This window comes from Plecotus auritus (assembly GCF_963455305.1).
Source record: "Plecotus auritus genome assembly, chromosome: 8".
Taxonomy (NCBI): Eukaryota; Metazoa; Chordata; class Mammalia; order Chiroptera; family Vespertilionidae; genus Plecotus; species Plecotus auritus.
The window spans coordinates 83,524,744-83,546,303 of NC_137782.1; the positions used below are offsets into that span (position 1 = coordinate 83,524,744).

The 21,560-nt window shown below is 40.8% G+C and overlaps 1 protein-coding gene across 4 annotated transcripts in view; it reads left to right on the forward strand.

Moving 5' to 3' along the window:
* Window positions 1-21,560, forward strand: part of KIZ (kizuna centrosomal protein) — a 154,850-nt gene that overhangs the window by 74,541 nt on the left and 58,749 nt on the right. For 3 of the 4 annotated variants that reach the window (XM_080685574.1, XM_080685571.1, XM_080685573.1), the window contains 2 exons: window positions 6,665-6,778; window positions 13,665-13,812. In XM_080685574.1, coding sequence (XP_080541700.1) covers window positions 6,665-6,778; window positions 13,665-13,812 — 262 coding nt within the window. The remainder of the gene's footprint in view (window positions 1-6,664; window positions 6,779-13,664; window positions 13,813-21,560) is intronic. The other variant, XM_080685572.1, reaches the window with a different exon arrangement.

A 21,560-nucleotide genomic window follows, 5' to 3' on the forward strand; every position in this document is an offset into this window, starting at 1 on the left:
GTTCCAGCCATTGGGGGTCAGGTTTGAGATAGTCGCTCCAGTTTATTTTCCCAGGGCACTAATTCTTGATGCGGTTTATATTTACACATTTGGATTTATGGTCAGGAAATCTGATATCAAAGCAAACAAATTGCTCTGGCTTTATGAAACCATTGACAGTCTCAGAGTTTGTGGCTGGGCATTACTCTTGGGTGAAATTTGTCTGTGATGCTCCTTAACAAAAGCTAGCAGCCTAGAATTCAGTTCTCAATAGCCATTTACACCTCTATAAAAGGATTAGCTACAGCCAATTGTTATACTGTTTAAACCTTAATTTGCATCTTTATAGAGGTAGAGCTTCTAGGGACCTCTCTGCTTTTTCAGTTGTATTTGTGTACCTGTGGGTGGGAGGTCACTGAAGGTTTTTTCTTATTGGATGAAGGTGCTGAATTGCTTCAGGAAGACCAGTAAGCTACACAAATTGAATTAGAGTCTCAGTTTTGAGTGACAACAGTACCCTCTGGCTCCTTAGTTATATTTTGTAGCAGTTGTGGTCTTATGAGTGTTTGTTACTTCTGCTTAAACTTAAGAAATAGGGTCATGGGAGGATTTTAAATCTTGCTCATTGGAATCAACAAATTTCCTTGAGAATTAAATGTTTTTAAAAAAAGAACTAGAACTTGATAAAGTGATAGTTTTAAAAGTAAACTTTTCTATACAAATCATGTGTTGTTAGTTTAAAGATCAAAGTAGGATCAAACCAGGAGGAGGAAGTAGTGGAGTTTGGGGGGAACTGTTTTTGCATTGGAATTGGAAAAAAAGGAGGGTTCTTTGTCTCTTTCCCACCTTTGTGTGCGTGGGTTCATCCTAAATAACACACACATAGCTTATGGTCACCTCCACAAAGATGCCTCTTTTTTATTTGTCATTGTTAAAGACAGTTTTTTTCCTAAAACTTTGTTCGGGATGTGACTAACTATAGTGCTTACTATTCTTAAATCTCATTAAAAATACAGTAAATTAATTTTATAAAACCTTTTAAAAGTAGCATTATATAGCATTATATTATGTAAATTACTTAAGCAAACACATAACTATTTATGGTCAATGATTGTCATACCATTTTGAGACTTTTGTCCCCTAGAGGAAATAAAACCTGAAAGTCCAGCCTGTAGCACTACAATTGAAACACATAAATTCTAAGTCCCCCAAAAGATAATAACCACAGGACTGTGTGAAAGTCATCTGAAAGAGTTAAAGAAAAGTTTATTTTCTGTAGCCCTCATACTGGGTTATCTTTGCCAAGAAGTAATTATCAGTTTTGATACTGAAATAAAAAGCAGAGAAACTTTTCTTTCTAACTCACTTAAAAACAAAACAAAACAAAACAAAAAAACCTTAATTTGAGTGTTCACATTATCTTGCATTAGAGTTGTTCTCTTTTAAATTATCGCCCAAATTCTGTGAGATTGAAAGATGAAAATGAAGGTGGAAAGCAATTACTTTCCATTTAGACCCCCAAAATGTATTTGTATGCTGGGTAAAATAAAATATACCTCTTCAAAGTGTCATTTGTGGCGTTGGCCGGCATGGTTCAATGGTTAGAGCATCGGCCTTCCACTGAGGGGTAACTGTTTTGATTCCTGGTACCTAGGTTGTAGGTTCGATCCCCAGTCCTGGTCGGGTGTATGTGTGTGGCGGCGGGGGCGGGGGGGGGGGGGCGGAAGGGGGGCAACCAATCAATGTGTCTCTCTCCCATCGATGTTTCTCTTTCTCTCTCTCTCTCTCTTCCCTCCCTCCCACTCTCTTTAAAAATCAATGGCGAAAATATCCTCAGGTGAGGATTAACAAAAAATAAAGTGTCATTTGTGTTTCTAACAATTACTTGTCAGCTAGCAGGTTTGTGTGTCCACTTGCTGGACTTACCAGAGAACAAGCTGATGGTAGGGCTCAGCCTGTTGGTTCCAGGACCATAGAAATGCAAATAGAAGACATGAAAGAAATTGGGATCTTGAATTCTAAAATAGAGTTTTTATAATACATAGTCTTTAATCTTTAGCTCTATACAGTGTGTGAATCCTCTAGTGGAGTTATTTTCAGCAAAGGATTGATGTATATGATGTACATTTTCCAAACTAAAGTCTGGTATTGTTACTGGCAGAAAATTTTCTTACAGTGTCATAGGAAAGGAATTTTAGGGACACTCTCGAAGGAGGATTTGAGTGATAGTGGCAGGATTTATTAGAGCAAAAACAAAGAAAGGCTTAGGATAGAAGAGCCCAGATCACAGCAACAGGAATAAGCCTAGACTGGGCTGCCTAGACTCAGGAAAGGAATTTACAGAGGCAAAAAGAGAGTCCTTAAAGTCCTCTGCTCCCCTGGTTGCAAGTCTCGTGGGGACCCTTAGAGTTTAGGAGAAAAGAAAGCAAAAGTACAGCCCAAGAGAAAGACGGGTGCACAGAGCACAGATGCCCTTGAAAAGGCTGTCGCACTTGACGAGAGGCTTCACTGGTGGGTCCAGCAGCAGAAACTGGTTGACATTGCTGATGTGCCCCCAGGTACATCATGCCCGATGCCTCATCCATGAACAGGTGGTCCAGCTCTGTCTTGCAATGGGAAAAGTTTAGCTTCTGGGGCTGCAGGCCTGCACTTGTGCCCACTGGCCCAGGCGGGTCAGGACCCAGAGTTGCAGTGCTGTCACCTCCAGCATCTGAGGCTCCAGTAGTCCAGCTCAGTCTCTGCTCCCGGCTGGCATTAAAATTCTTAGCCGTGTGACCTTGGGCAAGTTATTTAACTTCTCTGTGCCTCATTTCGCTAGCTGTCTATCACCAAGGCTCAATGGCTCCCAGGCTGCACAGCTGCCCTGCCCACCCAGACGGGCCTTTATTAAGCTTTTACTATAATTCCTTGTGTTTAAGAAGGTGCAGGGTTTCTTTCAAACTATCCATCTCTTTCCTGGCTTTTCCTGGAGCTGTGCTAGTACCCTCATACCATCCAATTCCTTTTTCGGATTTTCTGGGGTTTAGTGCCCTTATCCTACCCAGTCCTTTCCCAGGGTCATCTCCTCCCCCTTTATGGTCTCCATTTTGGCTCCTGTGCATACTTCATAGTTCTGCTTTATCATTTGGCTTCTATTGCGCACATGCACTAATAGGACTTCCCCTGTGCCATTTCCCCTACTCCCCAATCAGATGGACTCCCTGGGGACTGTGAAGCTGCCTCTTCCTACGTAATGAGGCTGGTTTCTTTGCTCCTGTCCTTTTGTTAATAACTAACTGTTAGAAATCCTCAGCACAAACCAGCTCATCTTTTAGCCAGACGAGGTTCTGAGTTAATCTAGAGTAGACCATAAGCTCAGTGCAGACAATGCTTGTGGCATCTTACTGATTACTTGTCACCCATGGAAGCCCCAGACTGGTATAAAACCAACATCTAAAAACAGACTGTAAAAATCTATGTGTCACAAATTTCTCTAATCTAGGTTTAAATCTTGATCTGTCATTCAACACATAGTGTGTTAAGTGTGTCTTCAGCATATGCCTAATGCTATGTGAAGCTTAAAGTACAATAAATATTCTGAAATCCAGTTGCTGTTCTAAACTTTTGGTTTTGTTGAGAAGACTAGGCAGATATGACATCACTAGAGGATAGTGCAGTGTAGGATGTTGTCTAATTGTGCTAAGGAATCAGGGATAGGAGAGATCCTATTGATGAGTTAGTCAGAGAAGCTCCTAGACAAGTGTGAGATGAGCTAGGCCAGTGGTCGGCAAACTCATTAGTCAACAGAGCCAAATATCAACAGTACAATGATTGAAATTTTTTTTGAGAGCCAAATTTTTTAAACTTAAACTTCTTCTAACGCCACTTCATCAAAATAGAGTCGCCCAGGCCGTGATATTTTGTGGAAGAGCCACACTCAAGGGATCAAAGAGCCGCATGTGGCTCGCGAGCCGAAGTTTGCCGACCACGGAACTAGGCTAAGCCTCCCACTTGGATTGATCAGATTGGAAAAGAACAGAGGTTATCTAGCATTTGTGCTGACTGGACTATTAGGGGTTACTGAGTACTGGCATACCGTTGGGGTATTGGGGTGGGAGGGTATAGATGCAAACAACAAGGAGTACTAAAAGGTTAATGTGGTAGTGTACAGGCAGGTTAAATAGCCATCTCATTCAGTGATTAATGAATATTGAATTTATTTAAGGAAAAAGGGATGGGGGATGGGGATATATAAAGGGAAGGGCTACACAGAGAACTGGGGACTTGGACACAGGTTCAGGGGGTAAGCCCAGGACAAGCTGCCGCTGCCCATTGCTTCCCTGGCTACAAGTCTCAGGGGGTCCTTGCTGGTCCCCACACCTCTCTTCACCTGGCATTTCCTGTTGTCTTTTTTTTTCTTGTAACACATTTTTCCCCATTTATCTTTATTGTTGAAAGTATTACTGATGTCTTCCTTTTTCCCCCATTAACATCCTCCTTCCCACTTCCTTCCCCTCCCCAAGTTTTCACCCCACCATTGTCTGTGTCCATGGATTATGCATGTATGCATGTAAGTTCTTTGGTTAATTTCTTCCCTCCCCCAACTTCCCCCTGAGAACTCTCAGTCTGTTCCATGCTTCCATGTTTCTGGATCCATTTTGTTTGTCAGATTATTTTTGTTCATTAGATTCCACCTATAAGTGAGATCATGTGATACTTGTCTTTCTCTGACTGGCTTATTTCACTTAGCATAATACTCTCCATGTCCCTCCATGCTGTCTCTAAGAGTAAGAGATCCTTCTTTTTTACAGCTGCGTAGTATTCCATTGTGTAGATGTACCACAGCTTTTTTATCCACTCATCTACTGATGGGCACAGGGGCTGTTTCCAGATCTTAGCTATTGTAAATAATGCTACTATGAACATAAGGGTGCATATATTCTTTCTGATTGGTGTTTCAGGCTTCTTAGGATATATTCCTAGGAGTGGGATCACTGGGTTAGATGGCAGTTCCACTTTTAATTTTTTGAGGAAACTCCACACTGTTTTGCATAGAGGCTGCACCAGTCTGCATTCCCACCAGCAGTGTACTAGAGTTCCTTTTCTCCACATCCTCGCCAGCACGTGTTATTTGTTGATTTGTTGATGGTAACCATTCTGACAGGTGTGTGATTCCTCGTTGTTGTTGTTTTTGGTTTTTGTTTTTGCCTGTGCTGGTCCTTAGCTGGAAATGTTATTTCCCTTCTGCCTGCCCAAATATTCTCCTCCTTGTCCAGGCCCTCTTCTCCCTCCCCCCTCCCCCACCCCCACCCCGCTGTGAAGCCAGGGAGCTCTGAAATTGGCTCACCTTAAGAACAGGCTGTTATTCTGTGAATTGAGTGGTGACAGGATAAAGCCTTTCAGAAAAAGTTAGTCCCTAGATTCTGGAACACTGATGGGGTGGCCCAGAGTCCAGAACAGACCTGAACCCATGGGGCCCACTTGTATTTCCTGCCCAGGGTAAAAGGGCTTCAGAATGAGGGAGGGCTTGAGCCTGCACTTATTACTCACCCTCCAATAGATGGATAGAGCGAGTCCCTTTCATCCTTGTCATGTCAGTTAGATTATCACATTGTTTTATACGTTGTTTCATTTTCTTTTGGGGGTATGCATTGAATATTCCCAACTACATGTGTGATCAGCTCAATAAAAACATAAAATACTGTTTTTGTCTTTAATATCTTCTCCCTTAGCTTTTTAAAATCATTTTCCCCCAAAATACACTTTTTTAAAAAAAGCAAGTTATAACCAATCTATTTGGAGGCTACTGTAATACCATGACAAACCTAATCTAAAACTGTTAGACTCTAAACTGATGAACAAAAACAGATCCAGAGACAGAGAAGCATCCATCAGACTGTCAAACCTCAGAGGGAAGGTAGGGGAGGGTGGGGGTAAGGAGGAGAGATCAACCAAAGGACTTGTATGCATGCATATAAGCCTAACCAATGGACACAGACACCAGGGGGGTGAGGGCATGAGTGTGGGGGGGGGGGCAATGTGGGGATAAGGACACATGTACTACCTTAATCAATAAAGAGGCGGGAGGGGAAAGCTGGAGAAAAAACAACTGTTAGACTCTACAAGTCCCTCAGGAGACTGGAAATAGATAATGAGAGCTAAATCCCTCTTTCCATGCCTTTCTGTTCTTACTAAGAATAAAGAAAATGTTATTTCCATGGGATCTAAATGGAGAAATAATAGTCATTTTTCTGCATTCAGAAATAGAGGACATAACCTATACTCCAGCCAGTAGTTTTCAATTTCTTAGCAGTGACAATTTAAGTAAATTTCATTTGAGTTGTGGAGATCTAACTTTGTTATGATTGACAATATAAAATTAGCCTTTTCTGCTGTTGAGATTATCTAGCATTCCTATCAATCAGGTGGAATGTGGAATGAGATTGCACAGCTGTGGATCTGAAGTCTTCAAAGGGTTAAAAGTTACTTCCTCTGATGGATTTAAAACTGCCACATACACACAAACAAGTTTTTCAAACTGCCCTGTTTTACATCTTTGTCGAGAGACCGTCTAGTTGCTGCATTTTTATGTCTAGATTATATTACAGATATATTTCAATAAACCACGAAGAACCACCACAGATTCTAGAAGCTGGCCGTCTGTGCTTAAATAAACATCTCATGCAGCACCTGTCTTACTTTATAGGCTCTATAATCACAGTGACATTCCAAAAGAAGACCTTGAAGACTTCGAAGCAGCTGTCCTTCCCCAGCTTCTGAAACTCTCCCCAGGGGGTGGCAGCGTTGGAAAGCAAGTCAGGTATTACTGTCATGAAACTACTGCTGGGGTGGGGTGGGGTGGCCATTCAGGTTCCCAATGCTTCCAAGAAAACAATCACAGAGTTGCAAAACACTAGTCCACACCATCAGCATGGGGTACACACTTGTAGTCTTTGATTTAACTCCTTTATGAACATCACCATCTGCTTCTATGTAAATGTATTTGTTTCTAACTGCTAACTGGATATACCCACTCAATCCCTGCTTATCACAACGTTTTAAGGGCTTATTTGGCAGGAGAGAACAGGGATAGCCTTTGTTGGGTATGTTATGTTAGCATACCTTAAAGAACCGTCCAACATATAACCCACTGTAACCACCACCTAAAGGGATGTCCTTGGCACGTCTAAACCCCCGATGAGTTTTTAAATTTCCAAGGTCATGCTAGTGATACAAGCTCCCAAACTAGAAGATACAGATCTACAATCTGCAAGTATAGTACCTACACCAGTAGCATCAATAAAACCTGGGAACAGAAACATAGCGTCTCAGGCCCTACCCAGGATCCTCTGAATAAGGAATCTGGGGGTGGTGCCCAGCCATCTGGGTTTCAATGAGCCCCACGGGAACTCTAATCCCTCACGTTTGAGATCTACCACTCAGAGTATGTGTCTTAAATGGCCATAAAGCTGGGACGAGAGAGAAGTTTGTCAACAGGGTAGTTGGCAGAGTCATGATTCTTGTACATCCTAAGACAATCAGAATTCTGTTCCATACCCTCTACCCACCTTTTACGCTGTCTGGGTTTCCTTCCATGTCCTCAGAAGCTTTGTGGCATCTGAGCTACTTATTGAGTTCATATAAATGTGTAATATGTGTAATGGTTTGTTCACTGCTGGCACCTGGTAGGTGCCTAATTCATATTGCATGAATGTTACCAGTGTCCCAGCCCTGATTTTTATTTTGACTGACTATATTTCATCTTATTAAAATACATTCGTACCATTTACTAGTAAAGAACAAATTGTTACTCGAGCATGGTCAATAGATGTTTGTGAAAGCCCATCTGAAAGGACGTCTTTTGGCTTGAGAGAGTACACGGGGCTTTGGGTCTACTTGTCTTACATCCAATGCCATTTTCTCTTCCTTTAATGTAGGCTGTTTCATGTTAATGATATAAATAGGAAGGATAACGTGATTTTCTTTAGACTATAATTCAGCATAAGTGCAGTGTGCTGGATCCCATTAAGGAGTAAGGAGAAGTCAGATAATGGTCTCTAAAAGGACCTTGTCATGAAAAATCTTGGCCAATCATATGGTTGTTTCACAGACCACAGGATGAGGTTTGCAAGTCCTGAATGTGTTTACAGTACCTTCTGCATCTGTACTAGCCATCTCCAAATATGGAAAATCCTGGAAATGGCCTTCCTGACCAGTACTTTTCAATCTAAAGCAGTAAAGGGCCATGCAAGAAAATTCTCTTTCATGGTTTTTATCATGTGAATAAAAGGACTCCTTTACAAGGTGGTATAAGAAGTTGCTGGGAGGAGTATCTGCACTCTGGCTGTGTGTTGTAAGGCTCCCTCACCAGGCCGCTGTTTCTTTCTCTCTGCTTTTCATGTCTGTTGATATACTATTTTGCATGAACCATAATCGTGATATGTGGCATAGAAAGCATATATGCATTTATAATTCCCTGTACAAACTGACTTGTTAGACTAAATGATTCATTGTGTGACTCTCTTAACCTGGGCTACCAAACTGTGATTGTGGGTAATAAGATATGATATTTATATCGACTAGACTAACATTTGCTATAGTTTCTCAACATATATAATAGAGCATTGCTTTTCATTATGAAAGGTTGCATTTTATATGACTGTTGATCTACAGTTATGTATAAATCAGCCTTCCATAAGAAATGATCCTTGTTTATGACCAACACAAATTTCAAAATTATTATCTGGAACCTTCAAGACAGTTTCTATACCACAATCATTTTTAAAGCCAGGAATGGTTACTATTGTCCGTGTTTTGTTCTGTTACAAATAGAATTGTCCTGTGTGTAACTGAGGATGCTGATTAATGCACATGGTTATCACTGGTTTACTTGCTAGCCTTGGATAAAGTGCCAAGTGTTTATATGACCTTTGAGATGAGCAATCGTGTCTTTAAATATAGATTCTTTCTAACGAGTGTTCATCATGGCATCAGGCTCTCCCGTGGACTTCTTCATCTAGGCACCCCCTGCGCTCCTCCACCCCCGGGAGCTACTGCTGGGCCACTCCTCTAAGTAAATATTCCCATCTGCTTTGCAATCTCCCCTGGACTGAAGCAGCCCACTGGTCAATTTTATAAACCATTCCAGAAACACAGATTTGGAAAGAGTGATCTACTTTTGTTCCTTAATTGTTAATGACTATTCTGTTACGGAATTATAAGCTGGGCGGAGCGGGAAGGCTCTGACAGGTCATGAATTCATTAAAGCCTGTAGAAAAGAGCCTTGCTTGATGTGGCAGCAGCCCTGCTTGTTTCCCTGGCCAAACCATGGCAGTCGATAGCTGTCTCTTTACTTTATAAAATGGGACATCTGCCCCAGAGCACATGGTTTTGTGCTTTAAGCTAAAAGGGAGTATGAAGAATGAATTCCTGCTCACAAAATGAAGCAACTTAAAACAAAAAATTCCCATTATCATTGTTGATTTTTCTTATATCAAGGTCTAAGTGTTCAAAGATCTTCATATAAAAGGTTTACTCTTATTAGGTGGAAGACCAAGTCATTATTTTAGACAATGATGAATTATTAAAATATTATTCATGCCATTTGGGGTAATTAATAAAAAATATATTTGTTGCCTTCTGGAAAAAATTTTAATATTAAAATAATTACTTAATAAGTAGTTTTATATCAAAACCCTAATGAGACTACCTTTTTTTTCCCAGGTGCAACTAATTATCTCTGTTAGTGGCTACTTTCAGGTACAATTGCCCAATTGTGCTCCCAAACTCATGATGAAAAATTTAGTCATCTTTATATTGTATGAAGTAGAGCATGTACTGCTTAGGTTCAGAAAAGAATTCGGGGTTATTTATTACTTTGTATGCATTTAAAACTTCCGTCAAATTATCAGTCTTTTGTAAACCAGTTGGACATTCTGGTTGGTACACTTGTTTAAATTGCACTTTTCTGATCAGAACCCATTCCAAGCATATGAAATTAATTGTAGATTATTTAAAGGCTAGTCTTTTAATTAGAGGAGTATATAATTAGGTGACATCATACTTTGTTTTTCTGTGAGGCATTGATGTTATAAATTTTCCAATGTAAAGTACACAAAATAGAAAAAACTCCTTTAAGTCCTTTGTACCTCTTTGCAGATTTTCTGGTTTGGTGTGTTTATGTGGAACCATGGGCAAGACTCCATGCGAGGACAGCCATGGCTCTTACACTCCTTGCCCAGTCTGTCCTGAAATAAATCTTCAAGAACGCCTGATTTTGTGCTTTAAGCATTGGCATCACTGTTCAGAAGTCACAAATTCTAGATGCTGTACATCCTTCAATAGTTTATTTGCTATTTGCCTCCATGCAAGTCAACTAATGGGTTTTGTCTTTCTGTGAAGTCTGAATAATAATCATAGGAAATCTTAACTGGTTTTTTCATGTCAGGACCCAAATAATGGTTACAGTTGGCAGGGTTATTAGTAACCAGAGTCTTGCCTTGGCTTTGCCTCTGCAAAAACCCTGTGAACAATCACCAGACAGGCTGGTCTCTGATAAGTAATCCATCCCTACTAATTTAACTAATTTAATTCATTCTAATTCAACTTGTTTTCAAGTTTAATTCAACCTACCTAAACATGCTTTCCATACAGAAACACAGTTGATTTATTCATGATGAGAAATATATACCAGCTAAATGGACTAAAATTTGCTGGTGGCCTGTGAGTGCATTTTTCCAGTAGGAAAATATGTTGTGAAACAAAATAAAGATGCAAATATAAATTCATTTACATGGAATCAGAACAAAGGAATTGGGTGACATTATGACATCGGTGATGTCTGGCCAGAACCAAGAGAGGCAATTTGCTGAAGGGGCTGCTACCAAACCAGCCAGAAACCTTAGAATTATTCTGGAAAGTTTTTAAATAAGTTCAAGGATTCCAATGATTCATGACACTTCATTCAAGACTTGGGAAAAACTAAGGGTTAGTGGGTCAGGCAAAGATTGTCACCATTAAGAACCTTCTTTATTAAGTTTTTTGCCCATTAAGTATGATGTTGGCTGTAGGTTTGCCATATATGGCCTTTACATGTTGAGATATAGTCCCTCTATTCCCACTTTGCTGAGAGTTTTTATCAAAAATGGATGTTGGATTTTGTCAAATGCTTTTTCTGCATCTGTTGATATGATCATGTGATTTTTGTCTTTCACTTTGTTTATGACATATATCATGTTTATTGATTTGCAAATATTGTACCAGCCTTGCATCCCTGGAATAAATCCCACTTGGTCATGGTGTATGATCTTTTTAATATACTTGCTAATATTTTGTTGAGGATTTTAGCATCTATATGTTCATCAGGGATATTGGCCTGTAATTCTCTTTCTTTGTAGTGTCTTTATCTGGTTTTAGAATTAGGGTAATACTGGCCTCATAAAAAGAGCTTGGAAGTGTTTCTTCCTCGGGTTTTTTGGAATAATTTGAAGAGTATAAGTGTTGTTAGTTCTTTGAATGTTTGGTAAAACTCCCCTGTGCAGCCATCTGGACCTGGGCTTTTGTTTGCTGGGAGTTTTTTTTATTATTATTGTTTCCATTTCATCAGTTGTTATTGGCCTATTCAGGTTTTCTGATTCTTCTTGATTCAGTTTTTGGAAATTATATTTTTCTAGGAATTTCTCCATTTCATCCACATTGTCCAGCTTGTTGGCATATAGCTGTTCATAGTATTTTCTTACAATCCTTCGTATTTCTGTGGTGTCAATGGTTACTCCTCCACTTTCATTTCTGATTTTATTTATTTGGGTCCCGTCTGTCTCTTGATGAGTCTGGCTAATGGTTCATAAATTTTGTTTATCCTTTCAAAGTACCAGCTCTTAGTTTTATTGATTTTTTGTACTTTTTATTACACTTCCTCAGGCAGCACATGTCTGGTCATCCCATTGTTAGTGTTGCTAAGACTAATCCATGGATTCAAGCATTGGCAGACTGATGCTCTAATATAAAGTTTCCTGTTATATAATCACAAGATTATGATGATTTCCTACATTCATTGATTAATTTGGACTTTCAAAATGGTGGTTTTTCTAATTCATTCATTCTTCTGCATTTATTAGTTGGAAGAATTTTTCCCATCAAATACTTGGTAACTCTGAAATGTACTTTTTTACCACAAAAACAAAATAAATGTGTGATTCTATCCCTTTACTTACCAATTTTCAGAATAACAAATTCTTGCCCTAGCAGCATCCAAAGGTTATTTTGTTTATATTTTTTATTGTGGTAAAACACACATAAAATTTAGCAGCTTAACCCTTTTTAAGTGTACAGTTCAGTAGTATTAAGTACATTCATATTGTTGTGCAACCAATCTCTGGAACTTTTTAATTTTACAAAACTGAAACTCTATCTATACCATTAAACAACTCCATTTCTCCCTCCTCCAGTCCCTGGCAATTTCCATCCCCCTTTCTCTTTCTATGAATTTGACTAGCCTATGTGAGTGGAATCATACAGTATTTATCTTTCTATGGCCAGCTTATTTTACTTGGCATAATATCTTTAAGTTTTATCCCTATTGTAGCATGTGGTAAGATTTCTTTCCTTTTAAGGCTAAATCCAATGGTTTTTTTTGTTTTTTTAATTTCATTTTTATTTATTTTTTAAAAGAAGTTATTGCTTTTTATATACTAGTTATGTCAGTCCATTGTCACTATTATTCTTTCTGGTGCTCAAATTGTGCCATCTTTGGCCAGTGGGATCCCCTTTCTAAGATAGCTCCTGAGGCTTTTGACATGGCTCAGTAGCCTTTGATAGCTTCCTTATTTTCTGGTATGATAAGGTGTTCCAGGCTCTCTTGTACATTTCCTGCCTCAGAACTTTAGGGAATTTTTCTAAGGGGCCCTGATTCCTTTCAGCATCCAAATACCATAGTATACATGCAAGGTAGGCTTACTTTTTAACTCTTTTCTAATGCTTCCTTAATATTTTTAATTATAAGTAGACCATAGTAAGAGTATAACAAAGATAAACTATTGTTAAGTTGAAAATGTGACCTATTTCTTTTAACGACATTTAAGAGGAGCATGGCCATCTGTGCAGTGATTTGAAACCATGACTGCATGTTAGAGCACTCTATATGCCTTAAAAAATTGTTATGGCTGGGTCACACCCCAGGCCTATTTCCAGGGGTGGGCAACTTTTTGACTCGAGGGCCACAATGGGTTCTTAAACTGGACCGGAGGGCCGGAACAAAAGCATGGATGGAGTGTTTGTGTGAACTAATATAAATTCAAAGTAAAGGAACGGAGGGGAGAGCAAGAGAACCCTCCTCTCTTTCGGCTCCGCGGGCCAGATAGAACAGCGAACGGGCCGGATCCGGCCCGCGGGCCGTAGTTTACCCACAGCTGTCTAGACTCTGTAGCGGGTGGCTCCAGGTACTTACGTTTTACAGGTTTTCCCAGATGGTTCCACTACACAGCCGAAGTTGAGATTGCTTGTCTAACAATCAAATGATAACCAAAATAAAATAAAAAAATGTTAAATGTACCTGGACTCTAAAAATGTCCTTAGTCCAGAATAAATTAGGTCCCAAGCGTTTACAGTATCTTCTACTAACTTGATTATGGGGCCTTTAAAAATGTGGGAATCTCATAAATAACCCGAACTTACAAATCTCTAATGTTTCTTCTGTTTCTGTTTTATAGATCTGAACAAGCACCGGCCTCGGGCTTTTTAGAGGCACCATTGAGTCAGGGTGTTGCCACCTTGAAAGAACATTATAATTCTGTCGAAGAGGAGATAGCTAAACTGTCTGAAGTTTTCCCAGTCAAAAATGTGGACCAGAGGACAAAGGTTAGTCATTTTTTTATTTTTATTTTTTTTAAATAAATCTTTATTGTTCAGATTATTACAATTGTTTCTCCTTTTTCACCCCATAGCTCCCCTTCACCCAGTTCCCTACCCCACCCTTTGCCCTTACCTCCCCCACACTGTCCTCATCCATAGATGTACGATTTTTGTCCAGTCTCTTCTTGCATCCCCCATTCCCCTTTCCCCCTGAGAATTATCAGTCCACTCCCTTTCTATGCCCCTGATTCTATTATATTCACCAGTTTATTCTGTTCCTCAGGTTTTTAATTCACTTGATTTTTAGGTTCACTTGTTGATAGATATGTATTTGTTGTTCATAATTTTTATCTTTACTTTTTTCCTCTTCCTCTTCTTAAAGAATACCTTTCAGCATTTCATATAATACTGGTTTGGTGGTGATGAACTCCTTTAGCTTTTTCTTATCTGTGAAGCTCTTTATCTGACCTCCATTCTGAATAATAGCTTTGCTGGGTAGAGTAGTCTTGGTTGTAGGTTCTTGCTCTTCATCACTTTGAATATTTCTTGCCACTCCCGTCTGGCCTGCATACTTTCTGTTGAGAAATCAGCTGACAATCATATGGGTGCTCCCTTGTAGGTAATTAACTGTTTTTCTCTTGCTGCTTTTAATATTCTCTCTTTGTCTTTTGCTCTTGGCATTTTAATGATGATGTGTCTTGGTGTGGTCCTCTTTGGATTCCTTTTGTTTGGGGTTCTGTGCACTTCCTGGACTTGTAAGTCTATTTCTTTCACCAGGTGGGGGAAGTTTTCTGTCATTATTTCTTCCAATAGGTTTTCAATATCTTGCTCTCTCTCTTCTTCTGGCACCCCCATAATTCTGATGTTGGTACCCTTGAAGTTGTCCCAGAGGCTTCTTACACTATCTTCAACTTTTTGGATTCTTTTTTCTTTTTTTTGCTTTTTCAGTTGAGTGTTTTTTGCTTCTTTGTATTTCAAATCTTTGACTTGATTCTTGCGTTCCTCTAGTCTGCTGTTGGGTCTCTGTATAATATTTTTTATTTCAGTCAGTGTATGTTTAATTTCTAGTGGGTCCTTTTTCATATCTTTGAGGATCTCGTTATATTTATCGGCCTTTTCTAGGATATTCTTGAAGAGCCTTATAACCGTGGTTTTGAATTCTATATCTAGTCGGTTGTTTCCTCCATTTCTTTTGTTTGTGATCTGTTTTTTCGTCTCCCCATTTTTCACTGCTTTGCTGAGTTGGTAGAGTAGCTTTGTGTGCTATATAGCCCAGTGGGTCGGCCTCCCCAGGTAACCTGAGGTGGACACTCTTGGTGCACCCCTTTGTGGACTGTGTACAGCCTTGTTGTAGTTAAGCCTTGATTGTTGTTGGTATCACTGGGAGGAATTGACCTGCAGGCCAGTTGGCTGTGAGGATCAGCTGTGTCTACACTGAGAGATTTTCGGTGATGGAGACAGCCTTATAGGATTAGCCTTGCCAGATTGCAAAAGCCTCTGTCTCAGCTTGGAAGGGGTGAAGTCTCAGGGTGGGGCAGACAGTCTTGGCTTCCCGCCAGCCCTGCCCTTTCGCGAGTCTCCAGACCTCTGCCCTCTGCGGTTCCCGAGTTTCCGCCCTAGAGTCCAGACTTCCCCCGTAAGAGCGTGGGTCCCCAGGGGCTCGCCCGGAACTGCGGTTCAGTGCAGTCGGAACTGGGGTTCAGTGCAGTCAGGAGCCCCCGACTCCCTTCCGCCAGGGACAGCCTGTGGTAACCTCCGCAGTCAGTCCCTGCGCACACTCGTGCCTCCAGACCCCTGCCGCCACGGCTCCCCTGAGTCTCTGAGTTTCCGAGTCTCCGGGTGCCTTTCTCTCTACCTGACAGTCCAAACTTCCCCTATATGAGCCTGGGTCCACAGGGTTTCTCCTGGAACTGAGGTTCACTGCAGTCGGAACTGGGGTTCAGTGCAGTCGGGGGCTTCTTCCCCCTTCCACCAGAGAAAGCCAGCCAGGCACTCTGCCGCCCTTCCTCTCTGCGTGCGTGTCTCCGTACCTCAGCTCTTTGCCGCTCCTTCTCCGTGAGCTTTCCTCTTTCCTTCTAGTTGTAGAATTTCCACTCAGCCAGCTTTCCTGTGGTTCTGGATGGTGTCCGTTCTATCTTTTAGTTGTAGTTTTGAAATTGTTGTGCGGGGCAGCAGTTTAGGTGCTTACCTATGCCGCCATCTTGGTTTCTCTCCGGTTAGTCATTTTTTTAAAGTTTCAAGATGTACAAGGTAATGATTTGAGAAAAATAGTTACATTCTTAACATATTTGAGAAAATAATAAGCGAGGTTTTGTGGTTGGTTTTAACTTTCTGATCTCAGGCCTTTTGCATATTGTTTGTGTAGGAATCTCACCTCCTTACATAAAGTTAATTCGGGTCCTAGCTGTAAGATCTAATTAAACACATCTACCACAACATTTTCCAAGGAGCTTAGAAGCATCTTGTAGCATTCTGGTTTTCTTTCTCCACTCTGTACTTTCAAAGCACTGTATGGTTGGTCATTCGTGTCAATTCAGCAATTGTGTATTAATCCATTTCTGTACACAGGCACCATCCCAGATCCATTGGAAGGGAAAACATAAATAAAATATGGCCCCCATTCTGGGGAATGGCATAGTGGGATGCATGCAATAAGAAAATTGCAAAAAATGTGGGCCTTCAGAAAAGGGAGTCAACCCATCTGGAGCAGCAATGAGGGTAGACTTTACAATGGAAGAAACGGGCGCGAGGGGGAGGCGACCCTTAAAAGACTGACAAGATTTTGACAGGCTATGAGTACAGGGTGGGATGAGGGGGAAGGACTGTTACGAGCCAAAGAACAGACCAGAAAAGCCAATGTGTATTCAGGAAATGGAGCAGGGTCATCCTCTGTGGCCGAAGTATGGGCACCAGGCTGAGGATAGTGGGCTAGAAAGTCCAAGGTGTTCCCTGGCCCAGTTGTGCAGGGTCCAGCCCAGGCTAGGGAGCTTATGTTTACTTGACTAGATTTTGGAAAGCCATGGGAGCTTTCTGAACAGGGCTATAGTAAGATTCTGCAGTGCTTTGGGGAGTTTCACCTGATTAGGACTGAGGCCAGGAAGAGGGAACCTTGCAGGGGTTCAGACAAGACAAGGAGGGGCCGGACTTAGGAGCTGTTAATGAGAGAGAGAGAGAGAGAGAGAGAGAGAGAGAGAGAGAGAGAGACAGAGAAAAGAGGGAAGAGAGAAAATGGAAACTGGTGGAACAAGGTCCCATTGGGAGAAAGGGAAGCACAAAGGGAACCCGAAGCCCAGATTTAGAGCCTTCCCATTGTAGTCTTTGTCATTTGCTAGAAAAGCCATAGTCAAAGAGATGGTCTTTTTTCTCCTAAGTTTAATATCATGAATTTGTCTTATTGCAAACCATTGTTTCTCATCCATATACATAATATAGGGTTTTCTGCCTTTAATCCTTTTAACTTGTTATTTTTATCATGCACATAGTTCAAAGATTCTACATGTGCCCCTCCTGGAGCCTTGCCACCTCTGTCTCAGAGTTGTGCATCTGTGTTGCTGTATGTCCAGAGCCTCTGCCATCTCCCCTCAAGTCTTTGAGGGAACTTTCAGATCTCAAGTCCCTGCCCTTTCTTTGCCTCTTAAATTAAAAGAGAGTAGAAGGGCCCTGGCCAGGTGACTCTGTTGGTTGGAGCATCATCCCATGCACCAGATGGTTACAGGTTCGATTCCCAGTCAGGGAACATACGTAGGTTGTGGGTTCAATATCCGGTGGGGGCATATACAGGAGGAAGTCTATTGATGTTTCTTTCTCACATCAATGATTCTCTTCCCCTCTTTCCCTCCCTCTCCCCAATCCTTTCTCTCTAAAAATCAATAGAAGGCATGTCCTCAGGTGAAGATTTAAAAAAGAGACAGAGAGTAAAAGGACTTTTTAAAAAGTATATCAAACATATATACATAGAATGATACAATGTACCTACCAACCCAAATTCACGTGTTGTTACCATCATACTGTATTGTTTCAGACCTCATCCACATCTTCCTTCTCTCCCCCATCTTCTTTTCTCTCTCCTCTCATCTTCTCTCTCTCTCTCTCTCCCTTTTTCACCCCCCTTCTCTTTCTTCTCCAGCTCTTTGTTTCATCTCTCCTCTCCTTTCTCCTCCTCTCCGTCCTCGAGCCTCCTTCCTCTCATCTTTCTTTCTTCTGTAATAAATTATTACAGCTACAGATAGAGCCCCCATATGCATCTCAAGGATCCAATGCTCCTTTTAAAAAATAACCTTGTGTATGTCCCTTTTGCAGACATTTTCATTTTACTGCATGATGTGTGAATCAGTAAATAACAGTTTTGTTTGGCTGAGGTATGATACCATTTGTGTGAATGTTTTTTCAGAAAGAATGTTTTTTTAGGAATAACAGAACCTGTGTTTTCTAAATCCATTCCATATAACTGTTGGTAAATGTAGATCTTAAGAAGGATTTTGTTTTCAAATTTCATTGCCCATTTCATTTAGTACTATCCTATATAATAAAAAGCTAATGTGCAAATTGTCTCCTCTGGTGGGAGTTCTACCAACCAGGAGTTCTACCAGAGGGCAGGGCCAGCCGGCCAACCGCTGTGCCGGCCGGACCCTACCCATGCATGAATTCGTGCACCGGGCCTTTAGTTCTGTAATAAAATTGTTTATAGCAAGTACTGTTACTGGAAAGAAGACCTGGCCCATGGTGGGTCTGCCTAGGGCCTGCTTGTAGTGTGTGAGTTCTTGACTTCGTATGGAAAAATTTCACAACACAAATCCAGATGGACTATGAGGAACATTTATTGAAGCTGGGGACATAAAACAAGAAAGGACTTAGCATAGAAGCAGCAGGAGAGCCTAGGCTGGGCTGCCTTAGCTCTCTGGGGAGTCAGAGAAAAGGAGGCCTTGAGTACAAGTTTAGGGGATTAGCATGGGATGAGCTGCTCTTTGCTCCCCTGGTTGCAAGCCTCATGGGGTCCTTTGGAGTTTAGGAGATGCATGCCTGTGGGGGGAGAAGAGGGGGAAGAAGATAGGAAAGGGAATGGCAGGGGCTGCTCCCCAGAGGGAGAGCAAGTGCTGGGTCCTTTGTCTTGAGGCTTTGTCTCTTCTTGAAGGTGGGAATCTTAGGGGAGGTCTCAGGGAAGGGTTTCAGCAGAATATTAATAAGTTTTCCAGCTGTGCTTCTCCAGGCCTTGGTCTCTAATGATTGGTCACTATCAGAGCAGGGGGTTGTCAGTCATTGCAGCTGGTCCTGGTGCTGCCCACCTGGTTTTGCTGCCTTTCTGGGTCTGGAGCTGAAATACAACTGAGGCCTAGATGTTATTTCTAAGGAGGTGACCTTCTATATCTGCTGTAAATTGCTCTGTTTTTTCAGCTGTCCCAGTTTCCCTATTCCACCTGTCCTGGCTTACTAGCCTGTCTCAGTACATCACATCAGCTGTGTCAAGAGTGAAATAAGTATTGGTTGAATGCTCTTTGTTATCTAAACTTTTTTTAAAGGGTGTTGTTTATATTAGAAAACGTATTCCAAGTTCTAGACAACCAATCCACTTATAATTTTCAAATAATAACTCCATTATTAATGAGAAGAGGCTGCCCAGTTAAAAATTTGGGAATCAAATTATATTCTGCTTTGTTCCTTTAAATCAGGCGTCCTCAAACTACGGCCCACGGGCCACATGCGGCCCGCCGGGTGCCGCTGCCTGTCCTACTTAGCAGCCGACTCGTCCCGGGCCCGCAGTGTGCATAGGAATTTGTTCATAGTTTTTTTTTTAAACTATAGTCCGGCCCTCCAACGGTCTGAGAGACAGTGAACTGGCCCCCTGTTTAAAAAGTTTGAGGACCCCTGCTTTATTTTTTTTTAAATATATTTTATTGATTTTTTACAGAGAGGAAGGGAGAGGGATAGAGAGTTAGAAACATCGATCAGCTGCCTTTTGCACACCCCCTACTGGGGACATGCCTGCAACCAAGGTACATACCCTTGACTGGAATCGAACCTGGGACCTTTCAGTCCACAGGCTGACGCTCTATCCACTGAGCCAAACCGGTTTCGGCAAGGACCCCTGCTTTAAATCATCATGATCTCATCCTAGTGGCAATCATAAAAGTTACCAATAAATTAATGACAACATCTGTACTAAAAGATGGAAGTAAAGAAGCAGTTTCACAAATGACTAGGTTCTGAATGAAGAAATACACAGCGACAATGAACAATGTTACCAAAATTATATGGGCAGGGCAAGCGTTGGGAGCTTTAGGACTAAATACTTTTGTGGGTTCTAGTTTATGCATCATCCGTTTACAATTAGCAAAATCAAGTATCTCGGAGTTGTTATCCTGCGTTGAAACAATATATACATTTAGTAACTAATATGAGTTAAATATTTCTCTATAGATAAAATTCTTAAAGATTTTCAAAATTTAAGAACGCTTTACTAGTAATTACTTGGTTAAGTAAGAGTCTAATGAAGCTCAGAAATATTTACTTTGATCTCTTGGGTAAATGGCTAATTAAACAGCACAAGTAAATGATGTTTACTTGTGGGTCCCCTTGCTGTCAGCGGGAGTCAATCCATCTCTTGAGTAAATACATCATTAAGCTCTGAAACTGGGATTATGTCCCCTGAAGATTCGATAAGGTCTGCAGCACCCGCATAATCTATTAGGCAATTACATTATTGAGCTGCCTACTTTAAATCAGAAAAATTTGTAATTACTTTATATGAAAAAAAAATGAGTTGGGTGCTTCATTAAAATACAAAGTGCCTTAATACTCCTTTTATTTTATTTTATTTATTTATTTATTTATTATTTTTTAAAAAATATATTTTATTTATATTTTACAGAGAGGAAGGGAGAGGGATAGAGAGCTAGAAACATCGATGAGAGAGAAACATCGATCAGCTGCCTCCTGCACACCTCCTACTGGGGATGTGCCCGCAACCAAGGTACATGCCCTTGACCGGAATCGAACCCGGGACCCTTCAGCCCGCAGGCCGACGCTCTATCCACTGAGCCAAACCGGTTTCAGCAATACTCCTTTTATTTTAAATGATGTTTGTTTCCACCTGGGAAAACTCCAAACAAAGCAGAGTGATCTGCTGGTGTCACTGGTAGAATAGGTTGGTCCTGTTCCCCACACACTCACATAAATCAGACATGTGACTGGTCGTAAGAATCCCCTCACCTCTCCCTAAATGGTGGGCTGGTTTCTTGTTCTCTCTTGAATATTCATCTGCTGGCTCATAAGAATACTTTCCCTTTCTTTTAATTGCTACATAGATAAAATCCCTTTCCTATAATTTAGATACAACTTGAGCGATGATACTTTGAAAATTTAACTTCAGGTGTGCCAGAGGAAGGTTCTTGAGGAAAGGTCAGTTAAATCTGTGTAACATGGGAGAATGTCATCAGCTGTCCACATCTATGGTTTTTCATTCTCTTGCCTTTCTGTATCTGCATTAATAGCACTGATTTACATACAGAAGGGAATTCAGTTTTATTAAATGCTTTCACATTCACTTTCTCTTTGTATTGTCAACAATAGAAACATTCAAACCTATAATTTTTTATGAGTTTATTTGAGCCACACTGACCACAATTGCCTGGAAGCAAAACCTCAATGGATTGAGAAAACGTTCCAGACACCGCTTATTTAATACATCACTTTAAGCACTTATTTTATACATCAGAATTAAAGGGGAAGAGAGAAACCAAGATGACGGCATAGGTAAG